The sequence below is a fragment of the Cryptosporidium sp. chipmunk genotype I genome (genome assembly GCF_004936735.1).
Source record: "Cryptosporidium sp. chipmunk genotype I strain 37763 chromosome Unknown contig_35, whole genome shotgun sequence".
NCBI classification, from domain to species: domain Eukaryota; phylum Apicomplexa; class Conoidasida; order Eucoccidiorida; family Cryptosporidiidae; genus Cryptosporidium; species Cryptosporidium sp. chipmunk genotype I.
In genome coordinates, this window is record NW_027125617.1 from 3080 (window position 1) to 28619 (window position 25540).

Genomic DNA, 25540 nt, shown 5'->3' on the forward strand with positions numbered 1-25540 from the left:
AAACTTATCGAACTACACATTACTTAGTAACTATTTTAATGCAAGCTAATCCACGCTCTATCTATAACATTAGTTGTCATTGACTAACAATTACAATAGAATCCTCTCTAGATTTAGAGTTTATTAGCACTGACTAGACATTCTATCATCCTTTTTCACTTTCAATAAGAACTGAAATAATTGTTTGATAGAATAAAAAACTGCTTTTAAGAAATAATAACTTGTGTAATTCATATTTCTATTGGAATCGTAATATGTTTAGGAAAATAAGTTTAGAGTATTATCCGGAGAACAATATTGATTTAGAAGCATTTTCTATGTACAATTGATGGACCGGATTCATCGTACTCTTCTTTAGTGATCCACATTTGTTGGAAAGTGGATAAGGAAGATAAGATGGAACCGCCAATCCATACGGAGTATTTACGTTCAGGTGGAGCAACAACCTTAATCTTCATTGTTGATGGAGCCAAAGAAGTAAGTTCCTTTGTCATTCTTTCTCCAATTCCTGGATACATTGTTGTACCTCCAGATAAAACAATATTAGCATAAAGATCCTTACGGATATCAAGGTCGCACTTCATGATGGATTGGAATGTAGTCTCTCCGATACCAACAGCTTCCTTACCCAAAAGATTTGGTTGGAATAAAGCCTCAGGGCATCTGAATCTTTCACTGCCTACGGTAATTACATGACCATCTGGTAATTCATAAGTCTTTTCTAATTCAGAAGATTCCTGAGATTTTTTCATTTCCTCTTCATAATCCAAAGCAATGTAGCAGAGTTTCTCCTTAATATCTCTTACGATTTCTCTTTCAGCTGTTGTTGTAAAACTGTAACCGCGGTCATGGAGAATTTTCATCAAAAAATCAGTTAAATCACGTCCTGCTAAATCCAATCTCATAATAGCATGTGGAAGAGCATAACCTTCATAAATTGGAACAGTATGTGATACACCATCACCACTATCTAAAACAATACCAGTTGTACGTCCAGAAGCATACAATGATAAAACTGCCTGAATATTAACATACATTGCTGGTACATTAAATGTCTCAAACATGATTTGAGTCATTCTTTCACGATTAACTTTTGGGTTCATTGGTGCTTCAGTTAATAATACTGGGTGTTCCTCCGGAGCAACACGCAATTCATTATAGAAAGTATGATGCCAGATCTTCTCCATATCCTCCCAGTTTGTAACAATACCATGCTCAATTGGATATTTCAAAGTCAAAATACCTCTTTTTGACTGTGCTTCATCACCAACATAACAATCCTTTTGGTCCATGCCAACCATAACACCTGGCATCTTTGGTCGGCCAACAATTGATGGGAAAACACATCTTGGAGCGTCATCCCCTGCTACACCTGCCTTAACCATACCAGAACCATTATCAATAACCAATGCCTGTGTTTCTTCTTCACTCATCTTTTGTTACTTGTGTAATATGCTCAAAAACAATGAAAAAAAATCTATATATAATTAAGCTATATATAAAATATAAAAAGTGCCCTTCAAATCTACTGCTTTTCTCGCCGTACACCTTTTATTATCTCTTTATCCAATTATTTAAAGATATGTATACGCACGCAGGAAAATAAAAATATACTTTGGATTTTTAATGCGCACTGTACGTATCGTAAAAAGATTCATCTCACTTTTTACATGTTGTCTATTCTAAATTTATACTAAATTTTAATTCTAATCTCTTAACTTTGTCATGTAATCGTCTATTAATACGTATTCACGCGCCGTCTATGCATGTTGGGCGGTAAATTACATGCAATTTGACAAATGAAAATGCATTAGTTGTGTTATTTCCAAATATGTATACATATGTAAAAACCTAGTTTAATTTTTTCTTGCAATTAACAATCAAATCTTTTGTTCTAAGATAGTGACTACAACTTATTCAAAAAAATATGTTTGCTAACACAGTTAGTATTAATAAAGTAATACATGTAGTCCATACACATGAAGTGAATGAGTTATTTTAAACTTGCAAACTTATTTTGTTTTCTTGCTTGAAAATAGTGAGCTAATCTCAAAGCATAATAACGGCATTGGGTTGAATTACTTTTTGAAGTTTTGACTTCAATACTAGATAATAGATTTGCTTTAATCTTCTTTTGTGTGCAATACAATGCAATTAACTTGGCGGGAGGATACTTAATTTCCTCTTTACTTGATGGGTTTTATATTTAATCTCAAAGTAACTACATTCTGATGTTAAAATTTGTAAAAAAAAAAAAAAAAGAAAGATTCCCTAGATATTCCTAGTTTGTTTAAAACCCAGCTTAATGTTAACAACACTAGTTTTCCTTCATATTGTATCGCTGTGTTGCATGCATCTATGTCTGTGTATTTATGCATCTATGTTACAACATTAGAAATATTTACTATGCTACTATATCTTATTATACTAAATCACCTAATAGTACTATTATTTTGTATTGCTACGGCTTTGTAGTATCATTATACTACCATTACCAGCTTGTAACCCTGCCAACTCGGAATATATTCAACTCACTCGTGCCGTCCATCCTTTTCGTATTCAACTATATAATAATATCCACCATAGTGTCAAACCATCGTATAGCATTATCCATTAATATCCTCCCAAACTAAATATACAGTAACCTACGCCTCTTTTCAAAACCAATCTACCGCGAAACACTAAGTAAATTCAGAAATTTGTGGATTTTCAAACTCCAGCGCACATACACATTCATAAAGCATACAACATTCTCTCATCCTAACCTAATTACCCTAAATTCTAATTACCTAATACTACCCTTCATACACATATTTATGTAAATAATTTAGTACAAATATACATATCGCATACATAAATTTATATTTATTCATCACTTATATACATACGTACATAAATATAATTTATTCCACACCTCTTTTCACTGACCTATCCATTTCCCTCTTCTCCACCCTTATTTCCCCATTAATACTACACTAAACAAATACTTCACAATTCCCGCCAAAACTTTCAGTAACTGTGGGGTGCATGTATACGTCTCTTAGTAATAAAAAGAAGAATAAATAGCAAAATAATAGGAGAGAGTAAGGTGTGGATATTAAGTGGATTTCTCTACAATTTCAACTTTATGAAAAAAAAAGATAATCACAGTCCGCGGTTCTACACGAATTAGGAAAATTAAGCACAAATAGTATAAAAAAATGGCCCCAAAAATGTCTTCAAAGAACAATAAAGGTGCAGCTCCAAAGAAGATCCACAAGAAGAAGAAGGAGAGCTACTCTACATATATCTACAAGGTATTGAAGCAAGTTCACCCGGAAACTGGAATTAGCAAGAAGTCTATGATGATTATGAACAGTTACATCTCTGACACCTTCGAGAAAATTGCTCAGCAAGCTGCTCAGCTTTGCCAAACTACAAAGAAGGATACTATCGCATCCAGAGAAATCCAAACTGCAGTAAGACTTGTTTTGCCAGGTGAACTTGCAAAGCATGCAGTTTCTGAGGGTACTAAAGCTGTAACCAAGTTTACTGGAGGACAAAAGTAACCTAATCATCATTTGATTCATTCTCTTTCCATTTCTTTCATTCAAGAATTCTGGACCTAGAGGACCTAACTCCTTTCAAATGGATCGTCTTTAAGAGATTAATGGGGATATCTTTGGTACATCTGATTTTAATGAGTTTCTATACCAATTTCTTGGGAAACTTATTATATCAGTGCCGTTATACTAGAAAGTGATTCCAAGGGCTTATTTTTTAAAATTCTAATTCAAGTAATAATAGGATTTAAGTATCATCAAGGATGAATATAATCAAAGGCTACTTATACCAGGCGTCACTAGACGCCACATTTTCTGTCACCTTATTAACTGAAATAGTTTGACCAATAAATATGTATGTATTACATCTCTATTTTTCCGTTACTCTCCTGTCATGAATCTCGCCAGAGAATCTTCTGTTGACGTTGTAACCTGGAGGCGGAAGTAATTCGGGGATTTATTAGTGCGGGAGTTTGGGTTTTTGCCATTGCTATTACTCTTAAACTTACCATCCTTTCTATTGCCTTTAGCTCCTTTAATATTTGAACAATACAAATTCTTTTCGGATGAGACTTTTCCCAGTACGCTTTACTTACTTGTAATTCTATATTTGCATTATTTTGAACGAGAAGCGTAGAATAAGAGGTAGGATGGCAGGATGAAGACAATGATAGGGAGGATGAGGAGGATGAGGAAGATGAGGAGGATGAAGAGTGCGGAAACGGAAGAGAAGAGGTGATTAATTGCTTTTTTGAGTTTTGTCCAATAATATCTTGAAAATGAAGAATGTGAGATAACTTGGAAAACCCACAACATCTTGAAATAAGGCCCTGGATGAGAGATATATTACTGAACAAAAGTGAGTCCTTAACAGGATTAAGATCCAGTGTAGCACCAGAATATCCAACGTAAGCTTGAACTTGGAGATTTCCAAGTCCAGCAAAAGGAGGCTGTCCGTTAACCATTTCCCAAAGAATAATCCCTATTGAATAAGAGTCAATTGACTGACACTGTTCAAGCTTGTTTTCTAAATAAAGTCTTGCTGGCTCTAGAAGAGGAGAATTAGTTTTAAGAACCTCTGGAGGTAAGTAGTTAAGTATCCTATCATCTGAAAACCTAGGTGAACTGGAAACTTGATTTAGAAATAAAAATCTATTTCCAATAGAAGACTCGTTTGGATCCGAAAAGTACAAAGTTGAATTAGAGTTTGTATAAGTAACTTTTTTATTTACTGGCATATCCAAGTAAATATTGTCAGTAGGATAAAAAGAAGCCTCCAATAAACAATGTCCAAAATCTGCAAGCTTAACTGACAAATCCTCCTCAATTAGTATATTAGTAGGTTTCAAACTTAGATGAAATATACCTCTTTGTTTTAAGTACAAACATCCCGTAGCTATTCCCTTAGCAATTTTGATGGCATTTTGAGTATGGATTCCAAAAGACAAATTATACTCTGGGATTGTTGGCCAAAATGATGGATTTTGGCTTCTGGAATTAGGACTTAGAATTAGATTAAAAGTAGACATGCTTAAATCTGAGATATTATTTAGTTCAGACCCATTATTCATCTCTAAATCAGTTTCTGAGTTTGGATTAAAATTTAGATTTGGTATATAATAATTGGACTCAGGATCGATCTTAATTTTATCATGAAACCCTTTTTCTGAGTTTATCTTAATTTCATCCTTTATATTATAATAATATGGTGGGAAATTCATTTTAATGGACTTTGGATCAGAATTTCTCCATACACAATTATACATACAAATACATGATCCTTTATATAAAAGCTTTTGAAGAGAACCATTATGTATATATTCAGTTATAACACAATGTATATCTGAAGAATAATGACAAAATCCCAAAGTTAAAACTAAGCAAGGATGTCTTAGAGACCAAATAAGCTTGCAAGTGTTTTCCCAAAGCTTTGATTGCAATATCTTCCCTCTAAAGACTTTAATGACGACATCCTTCCCAAGCCACTTTCCAAGATAACAACAGGAACTAGTGGAAAAAGCTGTAAGGCGTTATTTTATTTAACATAGTTTTGTTATATTTAAAAAGAACTTACCTCCCTTACTACATTTGCATGGAATATCCGTCCTTTCTAACTTTTGGACAAAGATCAACTGTTCAAAAGGGATATTAATCCCAGAATAACTATAAAGATTTAAAGGTCTTGAAATGAATAAAGGAGGAAGAAAACTTTCTGTACTGATTTCAGATTCGATTGGATGTGTGGTATATTGCTTAGGTAAAAGTAAAGGTCCAAAAACCAGCCTAAACTGCTTAATACAATTGCTTAGCTTTATTCTATGCCCAACTTTACTAACTCCAAGTGTTCTACCAATACCGTTAACTGATAAGAGTTTGGAAGAAAGTAGTAAATCCTCTAATGTTAACTTATTATGAATGACCTCAAAATAATCATCCAAACCCCAATTCTTTAATAAATCCTTCAATAAATTATCAATCTTTTCTTCATCATGTAGCTTGCTATTTCTGAAATACTCTAACTCTAGGCTCATATCAAAATAATTTTCTGTCTTTGAATTTCCAAATAACTTTTTCTTTTCGTTCAACTTTCTGTCCATGTTTATAATTGTTTTTGTTTTAAACAAACTCTCATCTATTTTCGGAATTTCATACCTTCCCAGAAAATAACCTTTACTAAAATTCCCATCATTATACTCAGATTCATACATACTTCCATCCAATGCTACCATTATCCCCTTCCCTATACAGCTTCCCTTCCATACCTTTCCTACAAACTTGCTTTGATCCTTTTCTCTAAAGTAAATTATTCCAACCTTTTCTGAAGTCTTACTAAAGTTCTGACAACCCTTTAGCTCCGATCTTTTTTCTTTTAAGTTTAACTCAGTTTCTATGCATATATCCCCATTGGAATATAATAACAACATTTTTGTTTGCACTTCCAACCTTTCAATCGATGAAAACGTTTCAAAACAAACAAGCTGAAAATGCACACATCGGCAATGCAAAAAAGCTCCTTGTATATTACTTTATCATTTACTCATTGATCTCTTTTATTTTCTCTCTTGACATTAATTTAATTATTGCAAATCTTTAGTCACTCAAAATGGGTCCCGCCAGTTTGGCGCCATGTGGGATTTTTATTTTTATTTTGCATGCATTTGATTGCTAGTAGATATCATTGGAGCTGGGAACTAGGTGATAAGGGTGAGAGGGTTAAACTGAAAAGGGAAAAAGAATAGAAAAATAAAATATGGCAAGTTATTTATTGTATTTGGTGGAGAAAGACCAATGAACATATTAAAGAAAGAAGTATCTTAAAGTAATATTACTAGTGTTTCGGTTAACCCAATATATTGGAATTTCTTTATTTTGTTGAGAATAAATTTAGTATGAAAAGATTTAACTTGTAACACTTTTAAAGAAAAAAAAAAGTTTTTTTGTTCTGAATATAAAACAGAATTTTGAAATTATCCAGTTACCTTTGTTTGTATAACAACTCACAAATGTGAGTTTTGTGTTATTAATTTATTTGTAAGGAGATATTTTATAACTTTTTCTGAATAATTTCGATAATTTATTGCCAAATATACTAAAACTTTGCTGGCCACACATTCCCCGCCAAAACAGTGCATTATAAACAAATACTTAGATAAATAAGTTAGAGTAATAAATTAATACTTCGAAGATATAAAATGAGGTACCAAAAAAATAAATTTTTTTTCAATTATAATTCCTTCTCATTTAAATGTTTTTGGATTTATAGGATTTAATAGTTAATAATTTTTTTATTGCTTAAAGAAAATTTAAAGGATAACTAAATAGCAAGTTTGATCTTGTTAATAAGACTAAATTTGAATTAGTAATCACAATAAACTTACTTTGGATTAATAGAGAGCCAAGTTCTGAATCTGATTTGAATTTTGAAATTAATGCATCAAAAACCATAAATTAAAGGTTTTGCCAGCATAAATATATAAATTTATCAATTTAATTAAAAGAAATAATCAGAGATCTGATTTAAGTTTGGAAAAAAAATTAGAATATTACTATTAGCACTATCATGGGGAACGTGTCGTCAAATATATTTTCTCACCATGATGATTTTATTTATTCCTGTCCAATGATAGGTACAGGAGACTCAAATTCAACTGAAATAAGACGTTGTAAGGAAACTGTTAACTCTGAACTTACTTCAAACTTCCATGAAAAACTGGAAAATTGCTGGGAAATTCTTCTTCATGGGAAGAAAGCTAGCAATAATGGAGACTTTATGGGTATTAGAGTACCTTTAGAAAATGGAGAGTTGAGCGAATATAAGTTTGTAAAGTATTCGTATGTGATAAGAAAAGCAAAAGAATTGGGAAGTGGTTTACTCCATATAGAAGGAGTCCAGGAACGAAGCTTTGAAGATTGTAATATTAAATTGAAATGTGTTGCCTTATTTGCAAAGAACTCTCTGAACTGGTCAATTACTGAACATGCCTGTAATGCTTATGGGATTTCAACAGTTCCCCTTTATGACGTACTTGGAAATAGTGGATTGACTTATATTTTAAATTCAACATTACCCAAGACAGTTTTCTGCTCAGTTAATTGCTGCAAAAAGCTACTTCCGTTACTTGAATCTATGAAGAGCGTTAAGTTTTTAATCATGATCGATAATGAGTCAAAATCAATCCAAGAAAGCGTTACTGATTATGTAAAAGAAAATGTGAAAATTATGGATTTTGATGAGCTTATAAAAATCGGAAAGAGTAACTTGAAAGAGACTTCTCCTGGTAGTTTAGAATCAATTCATTCAATCCATTACACATCAGGCACAACCGGTAATCCAAAAGGCGCTGTTTTAACTCATAGAGCCTGGATTTCTTGTGCTGCTGCTTTTATTTACGGACAATTGGGGCGTGAAGGTACCAAACTTGGTTCCAATGATAGACATATTAGTTATCTTCCGCTTGCGCATATCTTTGAAAGAATTGTTCACATGGTTATAACTTATTTAGGCGGAAAGATAGGTTTTTACAGCGGAGATGTTCAAAAAATTGTGGATGATATCCAACTATTTAAACCAACGATTTTTGTGACAGTTCCTAGAGTTTTGAATAGAATCCACGATAAAGTTATGATGAATGTTGAGCAAAAGCCAAAACTGTTGCAAATGCTCTTCCGCTTTGCTCTTCAACAAAAAGAAAAGAAGAATTCTCCTTTCCACCTTATTTGGGACACAATCGTCTTCAATAAGACCAAGGAAATCCTAGGAGGCAATGTTAAAGCAATTTTGAGCGGAGCTGCTCCATTAGATGAAGTAGTTTTGACCAGAATAAGATGTTTCATTTGCTCCTACTGTTTTGAAGGATATGGTATGACTGAACTTCTCGCTGCCTCTATGTCAGAAATTAATGATAACTCTAAAAATACTATTGGAGGGCCCCCTGGATGTTATGAATTTAAGCTCGTCTCGATTCCTGAGATGGATTACAGTGTTAAAAGTGACCCTCCCATCGGAGAATTGGTTGTAAGAGGGCCTTCTTCCTTCAGCGGATATTTTAGAAATGAAGAAGAGACCAAGGCCGTCATGTGTGAGAAGGAGGGTTGGATTAAAACCGGGGATATTTGTCAACTTCTCCCAAATGGTTCTATTCGAATCGTTGACAGAAGAAAGAATATATTTAAGCTCTCCCAGGGAGAGTATGTCGCTCCTGAAAAACTTGAGAATATATTTGTAATTTGTTGTGAACTAATTTCTCAGGCCCTTGTCATTGGAAGGTCAACTGAAAGCTTTCTAGTTGCCATTTTTGTTCTAGATGAAGAATTTACAATGAACTATGTGAAAAACAACCAATTAGGAAATAACTTGAAATTCAAAGACGTTGTTACCCACCCCAAAATTATCGAAAAAATCAAAACCGACCTTGAAAAGGCTGAATTACAACACAAAATTCTTGGTTATGAAAAGATTAGAGCATTTAGGTGCGTATCCACGCCATTCTCCGTTGAAAACGAGCTTCTAACCCCAACATTTAAAGTTGTTAGGCACAAAGCCATCAAATTTTATGAAAACTCTATTAACGAAATGTACAAGAACGGCTGTTAAAAACCCAACAGGGAATGAAATAATAACGAACTCTTTAATTATTCTTTTCGATAATTCACCTAACCTTCTCTTGAACAATTCTAATTTTTTTTTCTTAGACTAGAATTAATTTTATTTTAAATATTTTTTTCTAATTGTCCACATCAGATATTAAATTATTTAATTGAATATTTTATTACGTGTTTACATAAGTGATGACTATTACTAAATGATAAAATTTATATACCGGTTATTTTCAAAAATCCACTTGCAAATTTGCATGCATGCAGGTTTGCATTTTGAAAACGTGTTTAAGCAAAAGTGAATTTTTTTTTAGCGGGGCGGATTATAGGAGAGATCTTTGAGGCATATAAAGAAAATTACAGATCCCAGGCAATAATTAAATATAAATTATTATTAATATTATAGGATAAGGAGAACAGAATTATCCCAAAAAGAGTAGATAGAGATAATCTTTGGTGCCGTAATATTTAAGAAGATTTGATCATTTTAAAGTAAACAACTACTAAAATTGTGGGGAAAGTCGAATAGAGGCAATATTAAAATTACTTGTTCTTTCTCTTTCCCCTAAATCTTTATTTTTTTCTACTGGTCAAAACTAATATTATTCTTCATGAAATGAATGTAAACTTTAATAAAAAGTTGTGGAAATAAGTTATACAATATTAAATATGTTTAGTTTGGTTTTAAGACTTTTTTTGTTGCTTTTAATGCACACACTAGTATCTTGTGGAAAATTTGAAGACTTAGTAGAGCCTTTAAAGAAACAAGTTTTTGAACAAGTTGAGTTTCCAAATACTAATTGGGAAGCTTTGACAATAGAAGAGGAAAAAGAATATAAAGAGATTTACGATAATGTCATGCTAGAGAAGCAAGAAGAATACAATATAATAATACAGGAATTTGAGGAATCTTTGGTAAATTACAAGGTAGATCAGACAGAATTAGACACAATATTAAGAAGTTTGTCCAATTCAATCGATAAATTGGGATTATTAAGCAAGGAAAATCAAATTCAGGAGATACTTGGAGGAAAAGGTATAATAGAACTTTCCAAGCTGAATAGAAACCTTGAATTTGGTAAGGAGTTGTTAAAGAAAGAGTTATTAATAGGTAAAAACTTTATTGAAAATTCCGACTATGAGATATTGAATAATTTAAGGAAACCAGTGGATAATTTGGTATTAAAAGTTACTCAAGTTAGTAGTAATGCAGAAAAATATATTAAAGCCTTACAACTACTGAACGTATATAGGGAGAGAAGTCACGAAATTTACAATTTAGAACAGCTACTTTCAAAAAATACAGTTTCATTAGGTTTATTGGTGAATAGTTGGACATATGTATTGAGTGAAATTGAAGCACTAATTAAAGATCAATTACAACCACTCATTGACGCAAAGAACATCAAAGTAACATCAGGTCATGATATTTTGAAAAAGCTTGAGCTTATTGATTCCATTATAGATAATACAATTTTGATGAAATATGGGGAGTTAGGAAGTGAGAAAATTGATGAAAAAAATGGAAATAAAAGTTTAATCAAAGAAATTAAAATTAAGGATTTAAATATGGAAGAAATTTTAATCACGGATCAGTTAATTAAGTGGAGGCTTGAACTGATCCCATCTATTTTGAATATATTCCGTAGCCCAGTTTCTAAATTACTGATAGAAATCAATAAAGATATGGAGAATGTAAGTTTTCTAGACGGGTTAGATAAAATTAATGAAAGGATTCAAGAATTAGATGAAGCTCTTAATGAGTTGGATCAAATTAAGTCAAAAATTGATTCAATTTGGCTTAGTCTAAAGTATTTAAGCAAAGATGACGTATTAGTTAAGAAAAATGAAAAAATAAAAAGTGTTACAAATTACGAGGATATATATGATGAAAATAAACAAAAGATTTCATTATTATTTGATCACTTAGTTAAAGAGAAAAATCAATTAGAATCATTGTCCAGAAATTTGACATTTATTGATAATTATCAAACTTTTTTGGGATTAAATACTTTAAAATGTTTAGCAGAATATTATCAAATATGCAAAGGTGACTCAAATATTTTATTTACTTATTCAAAAATTAACCAAGGATGCCTAGGTTTTTTTATGAACAAGATTAATTCTTATAATATAGACGAAAATAAAGAGTTTATCAACATTGGCCAAATAAAAGATTCTGTCTCAAGATTTGAATACTTTGTCTTTCACTTTATTTCCATAATATTCCCAAATTCGGAGAAAAAAAGTGAAAACTCTATCATTAATTACCCAATATCTGAATTAATAAAAGAACTTGAGCTAAGTTATGACCATAAAGATGATAATGAAACAGAAAGTTTTGATTTGAAAAGAAAAAATGATAGGCTAAGAAATATCTATGAGAAAATTGGCGAATATAATGAATATATTACTAGTTTTAAAAGAAATCTTGAAGAGATTAAAAAAACAACATCAACGGAAAGTTTTGATATTTTGAGACACTATTTGACTGATTTAACTAATATATTTGAAGACCATATAAAAGAATCAATAGGAAATAAAGATGATGCAGCTATTTTGTTTGATCAACTATTAAAAGAATTTATGGTAATGTTGGAAGAATTATCAGAAAAAGAACTTAATAATGATCACTTAAAAATCTCAATAGTCAAAAGGTTTGAAGATGTACAATTTTTGTTCAATGATTTTATTGCTAGAATCAACTTAGATTATCAAAGATCAGATCGATTGAATTCTAAAGAGTTTGTTGATAATACTCAAACAAGTTTGGAGGAAGTTGATGTAGAAATTCGAATGTTTAATGAGGAATTAGCTCAAGTGAATGAATTTATGTACAAGAAACATTTGAATAATATTTTATCACTGGCAACTTATGTATATACATCAAAGTTATTATTAAATCCAGTAACTAATTTAAATGACGAGAATAAATTAACTGGCGAGTATTTTCCTGATCAATTTACAAACTCATTTAGAGAAAAGTATAGGTACGTCTTACAGTATTTAGGGTATTATTATAAGATTTACCAGGATTTTAAGGAAAAGAAAAAAATTATTTTGGATAGAGAAAATCAAATCAGCAATAAGCTTTTCAATATTGAATCTGAATTAATGAAAAGGTCCAATATAACTACGATAAATTCTTCCATAATGCATAAGATTCAAAAGCAACGTAAAATCGCAGAAAGAATACTTTCAGGGTATTTAATGTTGACAATTACATTATATCATTCAAGATCTGAGGATGTTAAAAATATACTACTTGCCTTAAATAATTCAATTTCTAATTTTGATCATCAAATTTCAGTCTTTAAAAAAAAAAATAAACTTGATGGTAAATTTGGCTTTAAAAATGTAATAAAGAATATTCTAAGGTCACGAAAATACTTAAAACTTAGAAAGTATTACAAAAGGATGAAAAAATTTCAAAGTTATTTGTCGCATAAAAGGGAACAAATCTCTGAATTTTTAAAATTCTCAGAAAACGCATTGAATAGTTTAAATCAGGAATTAATTAAGATTGTTGATCAATATTTGTGTCAAAGGAGACGATTTGAAAACGATTTAGAATATTATGAAAATGAAAGGACTGATGAAAATGAAAATATTGAGCCAATACAAACAATTATGGGAGATTTGTATAATATTTTCTCCAGAATAGGGAGGTTGGAGTATTATCATTCTCCAAAGTACTTGATGTCAAATTCTAAGCTACTTGGTGAGGCATTGAAACAATATCGTCAAATTAGTCTTGAAATCAATAAATACCAAAAAAAATCTCAAAAGATATTCATAACACAACGAAAAACTTTGGATGATGCTTATAAATTAATTAGAATTGCAATTCCTGCATCATATATGATTAGTAAATACAACAAATTTCCTAAAGAATACCAGAGATTTACATTTAAAACAGGGAAATTGGACATCATTGGCGATGAGCCTAAGCATATTAATATAAGAGGATGGGATTTGAAAAAAGGAAGGAAAAGTTTGTCTTTAGAGAATGAGTTAATGATTGAGAGGAAGTATATAAAGAATGATCAGGAATTTTATGAAATAAAGAAAGAAGTTGAGAGTCGATTAAAAGAGTATTCATTACTTCCAGAGGAAAAAATTACTGATAAAATTGATACAAAAACTTTGATTTTTTTTATTCCTGATGATTTAATTGATCAAATGGTATTTGAAATTGAAAGAAATCAAATAGCATTAAGACAAGGTTACAATTCAAAATTTGATAAATCTTCTATAAAAACTGTAATGAGTAATTATGTGCATGAACTATTAAAGAGAAGAAAATCTGTATATAGTCAGCTTTCCTCAAAACCGTTTGTTACAAAACAAGCACAATGTTCAATTAAAGATGATAAGGAAGTAACAAACATTACTTTATCTATTGAAAACAAAAAGGAAAAAGAAAAGTCCAAGTCAATTCTTTAGTTCAATCATTTAACTCTTATCTACTACTAATTATATTTCATTATTGGATAATTACGGATTATAGTTATAAATCTGATAAATTTCAAGTGTTATGGTAATTATTAGTTATTCAATTTTACAAGTTTTTATCTTCTAATTAGATAAAACTTATATATAGTCAGCAATAAACAGTAATAATACAATACAAATCCAGCATTAAAGATCTTTTGAGGCAAATAGATTGTATAAACATACACACAAATACACGCACATGTGAAAGATGGGATTNNGGGGGGGGGGGGGGGGGGGGGGGGGGTGAATTCTCGAGACGAGAAGTTATTGGTACTCTAAGATTAATAATAAAGTATATATTTACATATTCCGTCAGTATTGGATAATATAAAAGTGTGAAAAATCACTCATTTTATTACTTTAACTACTATCACACTGTTAATACTTATATTAATATTGAATCCCGTATATATTAAGGCAAATTCACTTAAGCAAGCCAAAAATAATAGGTCCCCAGTGGAAAGGGGGGGAATAAAATTGATGTAACATCATAAATAGCGCGCAATTTATGATCTAATTGAAAAATAAATTCCCCTCTATTTTATTTTATTATGGTAAAATAAGAGTAATAATAATTCAAGGTTTGGTAAATTGTCAGTGGAAAGAGTGAATTTATTTTTTTTAAATAAATAATTTTTATAAACAATTATACTCAAGTTTAAACAACACTATAGAAATTAATTGTAAGAAAAGAGTCTCCCCACCAGATCACAAGAACTTATAGAAAAGAATTGAATTAATTCGAAAGATAATTGAGAAGTAAATAAGAAATTATAAGTGGGGAAGGGAAAGAAAAGAATATGTTAAAAGTTTCTCAGTTTGGGAACAATAGAGGAGGAGTTTTGAGTTTGGGAGGAGAACAACCCGAATTTGATTCAACAAATGTTATGCAAGAAAGTAGAAAGAATTCATCAAAAGTCATAGTGAATTCTGGTTCAGCTGTAGGGATCAAATATAGAGACGGCATTATGTTGATTTCAAGTCCTTTAATTTGCTATGGATCAATGAAGATGAATTCTGACATTTCAAGATTCCATGTAATTGGCTCAGGAATGATTGATTTATATGATGAGAGACAAAAGCTTAAAAGCAAAGATGAGGATATGAGTTCTGTTAATATTGATAAAAGGCCACTAATTAGAAAGTTGACTGAACTGGATGAGGATGCAAAAGTGCGATTTTATCAAGGAAAGCTTACAGTATTGGTATCAACTGGTGAGTTTAGTGATTTTCAAAACATTGTTGAGAGAGTTGAGGAAAAAGCAGCTGAAGACTTTTTTGAGGGAAACTTCAAGTCTGCCAAGGAGTACAGTGGATACATTTCAAGTGTTCATTACCAGAGAAGAAATAAGATGGATCCATTATTGAATGATATAATTGTTGCAGGATTACGAAAAGATGGAAGTAAGGAGATTTATTCAGTAGATCCATTAGGCACTAGATTTGATGAAGACTTTATCGCTAGTGGAATGGCAGAGTATCTTGCAATTACACTACTTAGAGATAAATATAAACCAGATATGAGCTTTGAAGAAGCAAAATTGATCTTGGAAGATTGCATGAGAAACTCATTTTATATTGAATGTAGAGGAGCTAGAATGGTACAGATTGCCACAATTAACCAAGATGGTACCAGGATTTACCCAAAGTATCCACTTGATGTTACTTGGAGGCATGATCTTTTTGTCAAATCTAACTTAGATAGGAAAGACTATGTTGGGTTTTAAGAAGAAAGCAAAGGATAAAATGAATGAATGCTTGATGTTTATACGAGTCTTTTTTTTCCTCCTCTTTAATATAAATGTATACATCCCACGTGTTATAAAGTTGTTGTACGAGAAAAGAGAATGCATCAATTATTAATTGGCAAATAGAGTTTATGCGACCTTCACTACTTCTATTACTTCATATGATAAAGACGATCATTTACTCTCATCCAGAAAATACAAATAACTATATAGTCATTTGATACGGGGAAAGATTGATTGAAGGAAAAAAGGAAAGAAACAAGCGAGGTAGATTCTTCTGACACTAGATTAAATAGCATAGGACTAAACTTCTGCTCTGCACTAAGAGGTATTCTTTTTCAATCTTTGAGTGCCAAAAGCAAAGAATTTTCCATTTGTTTTCTCTACTTAATGCTACTAACTCAAGTTTGATTCTACAAAGTCCCAGTTGATGATACTGAAGAATTTGTCGACATAAGAACCCCTGTTGTTCCTGTAATCTATGTAGTATGCATGCTCCCATACATCACAGGTCAGAACCGGTTTCCCAAGTCCAAGCTTTTCAGGATTGTCACCATCGTGGGTTTGGACGATCTTGAGTTTTGGACTGTTAACTGGGTCAATAACTAACCAAATCCAGCCGGACCCAAAATGACCAGCAGCATTCGCAGCAAAGGACTCTTTAAATAACTCAAAACTCCCAAACGACTCTTCAATCAACTTTGCAACCTTTGAAGTTGGCATATTAGTTTCTGATGGAGACCTTAAACAGCTCCAGTAGAATGTGTGATTCCAAATCTGGGATGCATTGTTGTAGATTGGACCAGAACTCTTCATTATCACCTTCATCAAGTCCGTCTCATTCTCAAACTCTGTAGACTTTATCAACGAATTCAACTTAGTAACATATCCTGCATGATGTTTACCATAATGGTAATCCAATGTCTCAGATGATATGACAGGTTCCAAAGCCTTCTTGTCGTATGGAAGAGATGGTAATACAAATGGCATTTTCGAAAAAAATCTATGAAGTCTGCTAATTAACTTTCTAGAGTTACTATTAAATACGACTCTGATTTGCATTCTCCGCCATGTGGTTATAAACATGTTGGGGGGCCAACCTTCTCGAACCAGAGGGGCTGCTGAATGGCCTCAACTCTTTGACTCTTTTTTTTTGTCTCTGGGATAATTCCCGGTTAATTCAGTTTAATTGGATTCAACTGGATTTTTGCAGTTTAACTTTCAATAACTGAATTTCAAACCTCCTGTCCCATCAAGACGCCATAACCTATATCATTAGCTTAAAACACTAATTGTTTCTTACTATAAAACTTATGCAACATAAATTGTGATATCTGAAACTTCCAGCACAAAAAGTTCTACTCACTTATGGAAATCTTAATTTTTTAGATGGAAGAGACTACACTTTTCTAAAGAGATTGTTATATTCTAAGCCCTGCAAGTTATGATGTTACTTGGTTGTTTATTATTAGCTTCATTTTCTTTCCTTATTCCTTTCTCTGTATCTTCTATGTTCAATACAAACTTACCTGTATCCAATGTTTCACCCAACTCGTTTCAATAATTCTCGAGTAAATTTCCTCAATTTTATCGATTTTCTTTTCCTTGTTAACTGGTTTCCTTAAAATATTACCATTAGTCTGTTGTTTTACTTCTAGTCCATATTTACAATAACTCCTCCGTCAATACAACCAATAGCACCACTTTTTCTTCCACTATTCTCTCTTCCTCTATCTCAGTAAAGCAACTTTATTCTCTTGATTTTAACAAACTTATTTGCTTATTTTTAGGCAAATCTCATTTTTATCACACATGTTCATTATTTCTCTCATTTACTACCTAAATGTAAGGTGCTAGTGACAGCAGCCCCCTTAGCTTAGTTGGTAGAGCATTCGCTTAGTAAGCGAAAGGTCCCGGGTTCGATTCCCGTAGGTGGCTTGTTTTTACCGCAACGCATTGGTGTAATAAATGAATATTTGAATTATCTCACTTAACCTGGTTCAAAAATATAATTTGTTCTGAATATGAATGTCGTCATTTACATGTTCATTATTACTGCTTAGATTGTTAAAACTGTCTTCATCATCAGGGTCTGCACTATCAGTATTATCTGCATCTGTCTCTGCTTCGGCCTCTTTTTCTTCACCTTGCTCATTATATTTAGGAATCTTATAGCACTCAGAATTGAAAATTTCCTGAGGATTAATATGGTCGTTTTTAATACTTTTCTCAATGCGTTTTTTTTCCATTCTCAAAAGTGTTAAATTTAAGTAATAGAATTGATGTAATATTTCTATACACCATAATAATTTACCTTTAGTATTAATACCTGATATTGGATCAAAAAAGTTACTAGCAATTCCACGATTAATATGACTAGTTTCTGAATCCATAGTATCAGTACTTGAATATGTTGTACTTGTACTAGTAGTAGTCATACCACTAGTTTTAATTTGTTGATTAAATGAATTGTTAATATCAAAACCATTATTTAGACCTAAATCGAATCCCAGATCCATTCCAAAGATATAATCATTATCATAATTGTATGATTGTGCAGCAGTATATGGCCTTAATGATCTTTCTTCTGCTTTACATAAATAATGATTATTAGGTATTTTATTGATTGCCAAGAAAGTTTTATCTACATATTCATGTAGAATTTGTGGTGCTTTAAATAATGCATATTGGCTCATTAATTCTTCTGGATCTTTAAATTGATCATTTGGATCATTTAAAAAATTATATATAATCCAAAAATCATCTTTAATATAGTTTTTTATTTGTTTCTCAAAGTGTTCTTTGTGTTTTCCTTTATAATTGATAGCAAGGATATGTATCATAAATCTACATTTCTTGCTTCTTAGTATTATTTCTGGTATTACTAAAGTTTCATTATCCAAGTCATTAACATTATTATTATTGTACTTAAGTAGGAAAATATATCTGGGTTTCAATGGAGGTATCATTTTTTCACCTCTAGGATAGCTTAAAAAGTATTTGTACCATAACAACTTTACAAAAAAATGTAATTAGTATTAATTTAGTCCTTAAAACAAATATTAAAGAATCAAAACTTACCTGTTCTTCATATGGTTGATAATTAATTTTCCAAGGTTTATCAGGACCTGCAAAATGCACAATTTTGTGTCTCATAATATCTTTCCAATCATCTCTTCCTGCCCAAAAATTATAATCCATTGGTAACTCATCATAAGTACCATTACAATAAAAGTTTAAAGCAATCTGATCATTAATTCCCCATTTCTGAACCAATGATAATGTATTATTTACAAAGTCATTTTGTCTCAACTTTTTTAAACTTAGTAATAATACCCCAGCATTAAATGACCTACTTGCTTTGTATTGAAGGTAATCTATCAACTCATCCTTCTTCAACCAATCATTAATAATGTTCGAATTAGTTGAAGATCTTGCAACTATTCCACAGTCACTCTTAATTTCTGTCTTGAATAGTTGCCTAGAAATATATTGATTTTAATGAAAAAAGAAAGATGTAAGTTAATTGAATTTTATTCACATTTTTTTCTTTAATTATTTCGTCTTATGCATTTAAACATAGGCATAACCAAATTCCATAATTTACAAAAACTTACCTTAACGAGTGATTTATTATCGCATCAGTATCCACATATAAAATCTTGTCAATTCTTTTATCTAATATTTCTGGTAATAAAAGTCTGCACATTGTTGCCTCAGAAACATGTTTCAAAGTCTGTTTATACTTGAGTTTATATGTAAAAGGATAAAACATTAAAGTTAACTTTTGAGAAAATCCAAGTTCGTCATTCAACCTTGTTAGCACGGAATAGTCATCTGAAGTTACATCTGGCATTGCTACTATATGCACATTTGCATATTCTCCCTGACCCAAATTAGTATAGATTGAGTTGAGTAATGTTGGAAATAATGAAAAAACTTGTTTGTCCGACGAAAAAGTGATGTCGTATTTTACTCTCAGTGAGTCATTCACTGACTTGAAAATTGAACTATTTTTTCTATGAAATATTTTAACACTCGAAATTCCCATTATAAAAGGTACTGTAAAACATATTATTGCTGACAATATCACTATTATTAGTGATATTTTCTGCTTCAATGTGGTCATCTTGTTTTATTTAATTTTCTTCTTTTTTTTATCAAAATCTGTTCTCCTTTTATGCTAACACTACTAATACTACTGCTAACTCTACTATTACTACTAAAACTACTAATTTTCAACTTTTATATAATTTTTGTCCACATTACTATTATTAATCAAATATTACTTGATAAATAAGCTTGAGTTTTTTAGTTAAAATTGTAATTATTATCCTTCAACTCTGAATAGTTTTCTTTTTATACTTATATTTATTCTTCTTTTGTATTGAAATATCTTGATTTATATTTATTTTCAAGTTTTGTGTGATAATCAATTAATTAAAAGTTGAATACTTGGATTTCTCAATTCGTTAAATAACTTCTGGCTATTTAATTTTAGAGATCCTTTGTATTATTATTTTAAAAAATAATAATTAAATTTTTTTTTCTACTAATTTTTTTTTTTGCTGTCAAACAAAAACAGCTTTTTGCATGCACCTGCCCTCATGCAAACATTTTTTTTTTATTATACTTACGTGTCTTTTTTAATGGACACCGGTATTAAGCATTGTGGCAGAAAAAAAAAAAAATAGAAATCAAAAATCAATAAATTTAAAAAAACTAATATATGATTATAACATAAATAATTTTTTTTATTAAAAAGTATGACTAAATCAGAGCAAGAAGATGATTCGACTATTAAAGAAGTCCAAGCTATTTTGAAGACAGCAGTTACACAAATAATGAGTAATGTAAGTTTTTTAGAAACTAATAACAACAATTACAATTTCATGCACAAATATATACATTTTAATATTGAATTGATTAAAAATAAAATCTTCTCAAAACTTTAATTAGGATTCTAATGTTAAATAATGTAATATATTGGTAAACATTGAAAAGAAAACATAAAAATAAAAAATCCTTGAATATTGTTTTAGTATTTTTATTATATACTGTTCTCTTTTTCAATAACAGCAATCATACTAAAATGCATACATAGATGTATCAAGTGATTGAGACGATAAATATTTGAAATGAATGCAATATTAATCAAATTAACCAAAAAAAAAATAATTCGTATTTAATAGCAAGGAATGTTGAATTGTTGTTATTTACCAATTTGTATTTAAATGTTCACTTTTAATTTGAATTACCCTTAGGAAGTAAGGAAAGTGTGCTTTAAACAATGCTTTCAAAGCAAGAAATTGCACTCCCCTTTAAATAGATTTGACCACCAGTGTCTTTCTAGATGTATGGATAAGATGTTTTCTGCACACTCAATTGTGGAACAAGCTACTATTGAAAAGGTTAAAGATTTAGGTAGTTTTGAAAATATTTCTAGTATGTGAAAACTTTCTAGACTGATATTATTTTCTTTCACAATTCTCTTTGCCGATACAGTACACTGACCTTTCTCTTCTCTTTGATAGTTCAATTCCAATATTTTTTCCATTGTTGACAGTATCAATTCAAATTTGACACATTCTATGCTTTATATTAAGAGTAACTGCTTAATATTAAAACCCCAAATGATCTTCACGCCAGCTAATCCATACAGGATAGCTGCATTCTAATAATTAATATTACATTTGTATATATTCATTTGAGAATTTAAACTTATATCCCATCTCTTGGTAAGGCCCTCTTGCATTCTACCCACTTCCCCTTAAGATAATGACTACTATAGAATTTAGTGACGTTATTTACCGCATCAACACTCTCAAATGTTACAAAGCCAAAACCTCTAGGACGCCCATTATTTTTATCAGTAATGAGTACTGCATCCTTAATATTTCCAAATCTTTGAAAATAAATTTTAAACTCTTCTAAAGTAAGATCAGGAAGTCCACCAACAAAAATTTTACTAACATTCTTAATTCCCTTTAAAGCAATGTTGTTATCATAATTTTCTTGTATATTTACATCTTCTGTGATGTCTTCAAAATACTCCTTGATCATCAAATTAGTATTTCTTGGTGAAGCTCTTTTGCAATCCACAATCTTTCCCAATATTATATGTGGGGTAATATTCTGAACAATTTCAACAGCTTTTGGATCCTTAAAAGTTACAAATCCAAAGCCTCTGCTTCTTCCACTTACATTGTCATACATCACTACAGCATCCAATATTACTCCAAATTGCAAAAAGTATTCCATCAAAATTGATGATGTAACTTGCTGAGAAAGCCCTCCCACAAATATTTTTCCTGACTCCAAATTCATTGTAATTTATTAACCACTCTTCCAAAATTAAACTTAATCATGTATTTTATATATTCTTAGAAAAAAAAAGAAATTAAAAAGAATTTACACAAATTTATTGTGATTTCTGAATTGTATTCAATTTTTTGCTAATTTATACATTTATTTCAGCACTCGGAAGTCAATATATAATCTGCCTGATACTGTTAAGTTGATGAAACTTTGGTCAAATCTTTATTACTAATTTCATCATAAATAAGGAACAAAAGTAATCTCTTACTGTATTCTTATTCTTTTCTGATATTGAACTTCTAGATTGATCTACTATTATAGACCTAAAGAATCCCCAAATGTATTCCTAATTTTAGTACTATATTTTCCTTTCCTGTCAATCTAGAAAGTTTCAAGAGGAAAAAAAGAGAAAATAAAGGGGGTTTCAAAAAAATAAAATAAATAAACAAAATTACTTGTTTGCATGTTGCCGCCTTTTGAAATGGCCAGTTTACATGTAATTTGATTAACATAAATTTATAATTTATTTCTGTATGCTCGGAATTTGCTAAAAATTATTTGTAAAAGCAGAAATAAATTCTAAACCAATTATTTATACCTTTTCTTTTCTTAATAATTTATTTAAAACTATTACTGACCAAGTTGACTATTTTGATCTTTTTATTCGAGATTTTTTTCTATGCTTTTTCGTTAGTAATTTACGTGGCGGATAATCTATTTACGTAATTATATTAATTAGATAATTTAATTTAGTTGTCCTGTCAGCTTAATGTTAGCGCTATGTCAATAGCTAGGTAAAATTCATCCATGAAATTCTAGAAATGATCAGTTTGAACATGTTAAGTAGAGTAATAAATACATTTATATAAATATACAGAGAACAGTGCATACAGTATAAAGATAAATGTGGGTAATTGGTTTGGAAAAATTGACAAATTTCTCATCTGTGTCATTCATATTCTGATTCTATTTCTTTTCTCTTTACTGAGCTTCATATATATTGTGTGAATTAAATTGGTTAATTAGCGCTAAGCTTTATATTAAGCGGAATTTTTCAAAGTTGATTATTAAATTAAAAATTTTAGGAAAGAAAAAAAGCATAACTGATATTAAAGCCAAATATTAGTTCTAAAAATGCTTAAATAGTAGTGCAATGAGTTCAAAAACAGAGAGTCTGAGAAATCTAAATACTGAAGTTGTTCTGTTAGCTACTGGAAAAAAAGTTCAAGTACAAATAGAAAAGGCGAAAAATAATCAAGAAGAAGATTCTGATGATAAAGAAACATTTGAGAGAATCCGTAATGTTGGAAGCTGTAGTTCAGCAGCAGGAAGCAATTTCTTTCACTCCTACAGAAAAATAAAGCAGATAGAGGAAGAACGACTAAACAAAATGGAAGAGGAATATTTAGAGGAGAAGGAAAAGAAGGAATTCAGCATGCAAAGAGAATCTAGAATAATGAGTTACATTGAATCTACGAGCAAGAAATCTGAAAAGAGAAAGAAAAAAAAAATGCAAAAAGTTTTAAAGAAACAAAAATAAGCATTTGACTAATAAATATGATTAAGCATATATACTTATATCTTCTTATTTATAGCAATGTTATAAGATGAATGTAATTTTTTCATATATTAAGTTGTTGTTACAATCCTGAGTTTTGCCTGCTTAATTAGTTCGCTTTGAATATTCACATCTTTAATCATCTCTTTATATTTGTCAATATATTTGTTTAAGTTGTATCTTGGAGTAATATGAGAAAGATCGGGAGGAATTGCCAGAGAAATAGGAAGATCAGGAAATATTTCAAGAACTTTTTTGTCATTCTTAAATCTCTTGCTTTTCCTAGCAATTGAGGTGTCATTTCCTGACTCTTCTGATAAATCCTTGGCAGTTTCAATATTATATTCAGCCATCTCGTCATTAATGTCATCAAAACTACTGTTTCTCTTCTTTTCATTAATCTCACTAGAATCTCTATCATTCATCATTAAAATACATTCCTCCTTGAAGTATCTTTTTTGTTCTTCTAATCTTTGTTGTTTTACAGAATCCGGTGCCAATTCACTTACAGGGCATGTTACAAATTCTCTAACAGACATTTCACCTGCTAAAATTCTTCGTCTCAAATCTGAGTTGTTGGGACGTTTTAAATTGCTCATCAGTTCAAATCTCCTTTGACGAATTATTCTGTTATCTTTACCTGCCATTACCTTTAGAAAATCTTCTTCTATGCTTTTGCTTAACGAATATATATCAACATTCTTGAATGCTTCATTTTCTGCCAAGCCTTGCTCCAGAGCATTCCTCAACTCAATCTGCATAGAGCCCTCCATGCTATTTTCACTTCCTCTCTTTAACCAGTTTAGTTTGACTAGCTCAATTATCCATAAGAAATTTAGGCCAAGCGTACCTCTCAAAAGGGTTATTTAAAAGAATCAAATACAGAACCAGAATTTGAAAGGTTCTTCTAACTTTCTAATGAGACTTTAATTTATCTAAATAAGAAAATTAGAATTATATTTCGTCAGATTTTTTTTATTACAAATTATTAGAATATCAATGAATGTGTTGGCGCCAAAATACATCATTAAATTGGCAGTTGAGTTCAACCATTTGGAATTCCCACTGTTCTTTTTGCTTCTTGTGGGCATTGAGAACAAGGAAGTTTAAAGAAAAAACGAGTTCATTCATTTATTCCAACTCTCACATAGAAGGATTTCAAATAACACAATACATAACAAAAAAAAATACTTAGGATAAATACCGAAATCGTTTAGTCTACCTTTTTTTTTTTTATTTCTAAGCATTTACTATAAATAACATAGTTTGGGCTGCATTTCAATCATTGAAATGCAAACTTTAATGTTTCATAGCCTTCACGAAAACCCTAGTCTAATTCAATTGAAAAGTCTGGCTTTTTTGCCAAAGATGGATCATTTTCTCTTCCACCATTCAAAATAAAAATGAATGCTATGCAAAGCATTGGAGAGATGGCAAACATGAGCTTTAAAACCGTGAAAAGTATCCAAATCATTGCTTTACCCACACATAAATGACCCTTCAATACCTATTTTCCTTTTTTTCTTCCCTAAACACAAATCTCCTCACTTAAAGCTAAATTATAATATTTATATATTAATTCCACGTAGATAATTAGGCTAAATACCACGTTGGCGCCAAAACAAAGTGCGGCGCCAAACGTTGTTTTAAAAAAAGTAAGGCAAGAAAGAAATCGATAAATTCTAAGAAACAAGGTTGAGTAACGATCATTGTTTAAATAGTTAAAAACATTTAATAAAATCAGAAGTGCCAAGTAGCGACTATTTTTTGAAAACTAAATG

General features: G+C 30.6%; 11 protein-coding genes across 11 annotated transcripts; 5 read left to right on the forward strand and 6 right to left on the reverse strand.

Moving 5' to 3' along the window:
* Positions 1-302: 302 nt before the first annotated feature.
* Positions 303-1433, reverse strand: ELE39_002918 (actin; the record flags this gene model as incomplete). The annotated part of the gene is made up of 1 exon (XM_067346022.1): positions 303-1433. The coding sequence occupies one exon, from the start codon at positions 1431-1433 to the stop codon at positions 303-305; it is 1131 nt and encodes a 376-aa protein (XP_067199915.1).
* A 1767-nt stretch (positions 1434-3200) lies between these two features.
* ELE39_002929 (histone H2Ba) lies at positions 3201-3548 on the forward strand (the record flags this gene model as incomplete). Its single annotated transcript, XM_067346033.1, has 1 exon — positions 3201-3548. The coding sequence occupies one exon, from the start codon at positions 3201-3203 to the stop codon at positions 3546-3548; it is 348 nt and encodes a 115-aa protein (XP_067199926.1).
* A 375-nt stretch (positions 3549-3923) lies between these two features.
* Positions 3924-6466, reverse strand: ELE39_002940 (Ser Thr kinase; the record flags this gene model as incomplete). The annotated part of the gene is made up of 3 exons (XM_067346044.1): positions 3924-3974; positions 4052-5562; positions 5617-6466. The coding sequence occupies 3 exons, from the start codon at positions 6464-6466 to the stop codon at positions 3924-3926; spliced, it is 2412 nt and encodes an 803-aa protein (XP_067199937.1).
* A 1136-nt stretch (positions 6467-7602) lies between these two features.
* On the forward strand, positions 7603-9636 carry ELE39_002951 (long-chain fatty acid ligase; the record flags this gene model as incomplete). The annotated part of the gene is made up of 1 exon (XM_067346055.1): positions 7603-9636. The coding sequence occupies one exon, from the start codon at positions 7603-7605 to the stop codon at positions 9634-9636; it is 2034 nt and encodes a 677-aa protein (XP_067199948.1).
* Positions 9637-10307: 671 nt separating this feature from the next.
* On the forward strand, positions 10308-14084 carry ELE39_002959 (uncharacterized protein; the record flags this gene model as incomplete). The annotated part of the gene is made up of 1 exon (XM_067346063.1): positions 10308-14084. One exon carries the CDS (start codon positions 10308-10310, stop codon positions 14082-14084), a length of 3777 nt encoding a protein of 1258 aa, XP_067199956.1.
* An 851-nt stretch (positions 14085-14935) lies between these two features.
* Positions 14936-15862, forward strand: ELE39_002960 (proteasome subunit beta7 NTN hydrolase fold; the record flags this gene model as incomplete). The annotated part of the gene is made up of 1 exon (XM_067346064.1): positions 14936-15862. The coding sequence occupies one exon, from the start codon at positions 14936-14938 to the stop codon at positions 15860-15862; it is 927 nt and encodes a 308-aa protein (XP_067199957.1).
* A 417-nt stretch (positions 15863-16279) lies between these two features.
* ELE39_002961 (superoxide dismutase) lies at positions 16280-16945 on the reverse strand (the record flags this gene model as incomplete). The annotated part of the gene is made up of 1 exon (XM_067346065.1): positions 16280-16945. One exon carries the CDS (start codon positions 16943-16945, stop codon positions 16280-16282), a length of 666 nt encoding a protein of 221 aa, XP_067199958.1.
* A 938-nt stretch (positions 16946-17883) lies between these two features.
* On the reverse strand, positions 17884-20012 carry ELE39_002962 (secreted lipopolysaccharide sugar transferase like family 8 glycosyltransferase; the record flags this gene model as incomplete). The annotated part of the gene is made up of 3 exons (XM_067346066.1): positions 17884-18897; positions 18965-19364; positions 19501-20012. The coding sequence occupies 3 exons, from the start codon at positions 20010-20012 to the stop codon at positions 17884-17886; spliced, it is 1926 nt and encodes a 641-aa protein (XP_067199959.1).
* A 1592-nt stretch (positions 20013-21604) lies between these two features.
* On the reverse strand, positions 21605-22210 carry ELE39_002963 (RNA recognition motif (RRM)-containing; the record flags this gene model as incomplete). The annotated part of the gene is made up of 1 exon (XM_067346067.1): positions 21605-22210. The coding sequence occupies one exon, from the start codon at positions 22208-22210 to the stop codon at positions 21605-21607; it is 606 nt and encodes a 201-aa protein (XP_067199960.1).
* Positions 22211-23354: 1144 nt separating this feature from the next.
* ELE39_002919 (uncharacterized protein) lies at positions 23355-23741 on the forward strand (the record flags this gene model as incomplete). The annotated part of the gene is made up of 1 exon (XM_067346023.1): positions 23355-23741. One exon carries the CDS (start codon positions 23355-23357, stop codon positions 23739-23741), a length of 387 nt encoding a protein of 128 aa, XP_067199916.1.
* Positions 23742-23830: 89 nt separating this feature from the next.
* Positions 23831-24532, reverse strand: ELE39_002920 (transcription elongation factor TFIIS; the record flags this gene model as incomplete). The annotated part of the gene is made up of 1 exon (XM_067346024.1): positions 23831-24532. The coding sequence occupies one exon, from the start codon at positions 24530-24532 to the stop codon at positions 23831-23833; it is 702 nt and encodes a 233-aa protein (XP_067199917.1).
* Positions 24533-25540: the final 1008 nt, after the last annotated feature.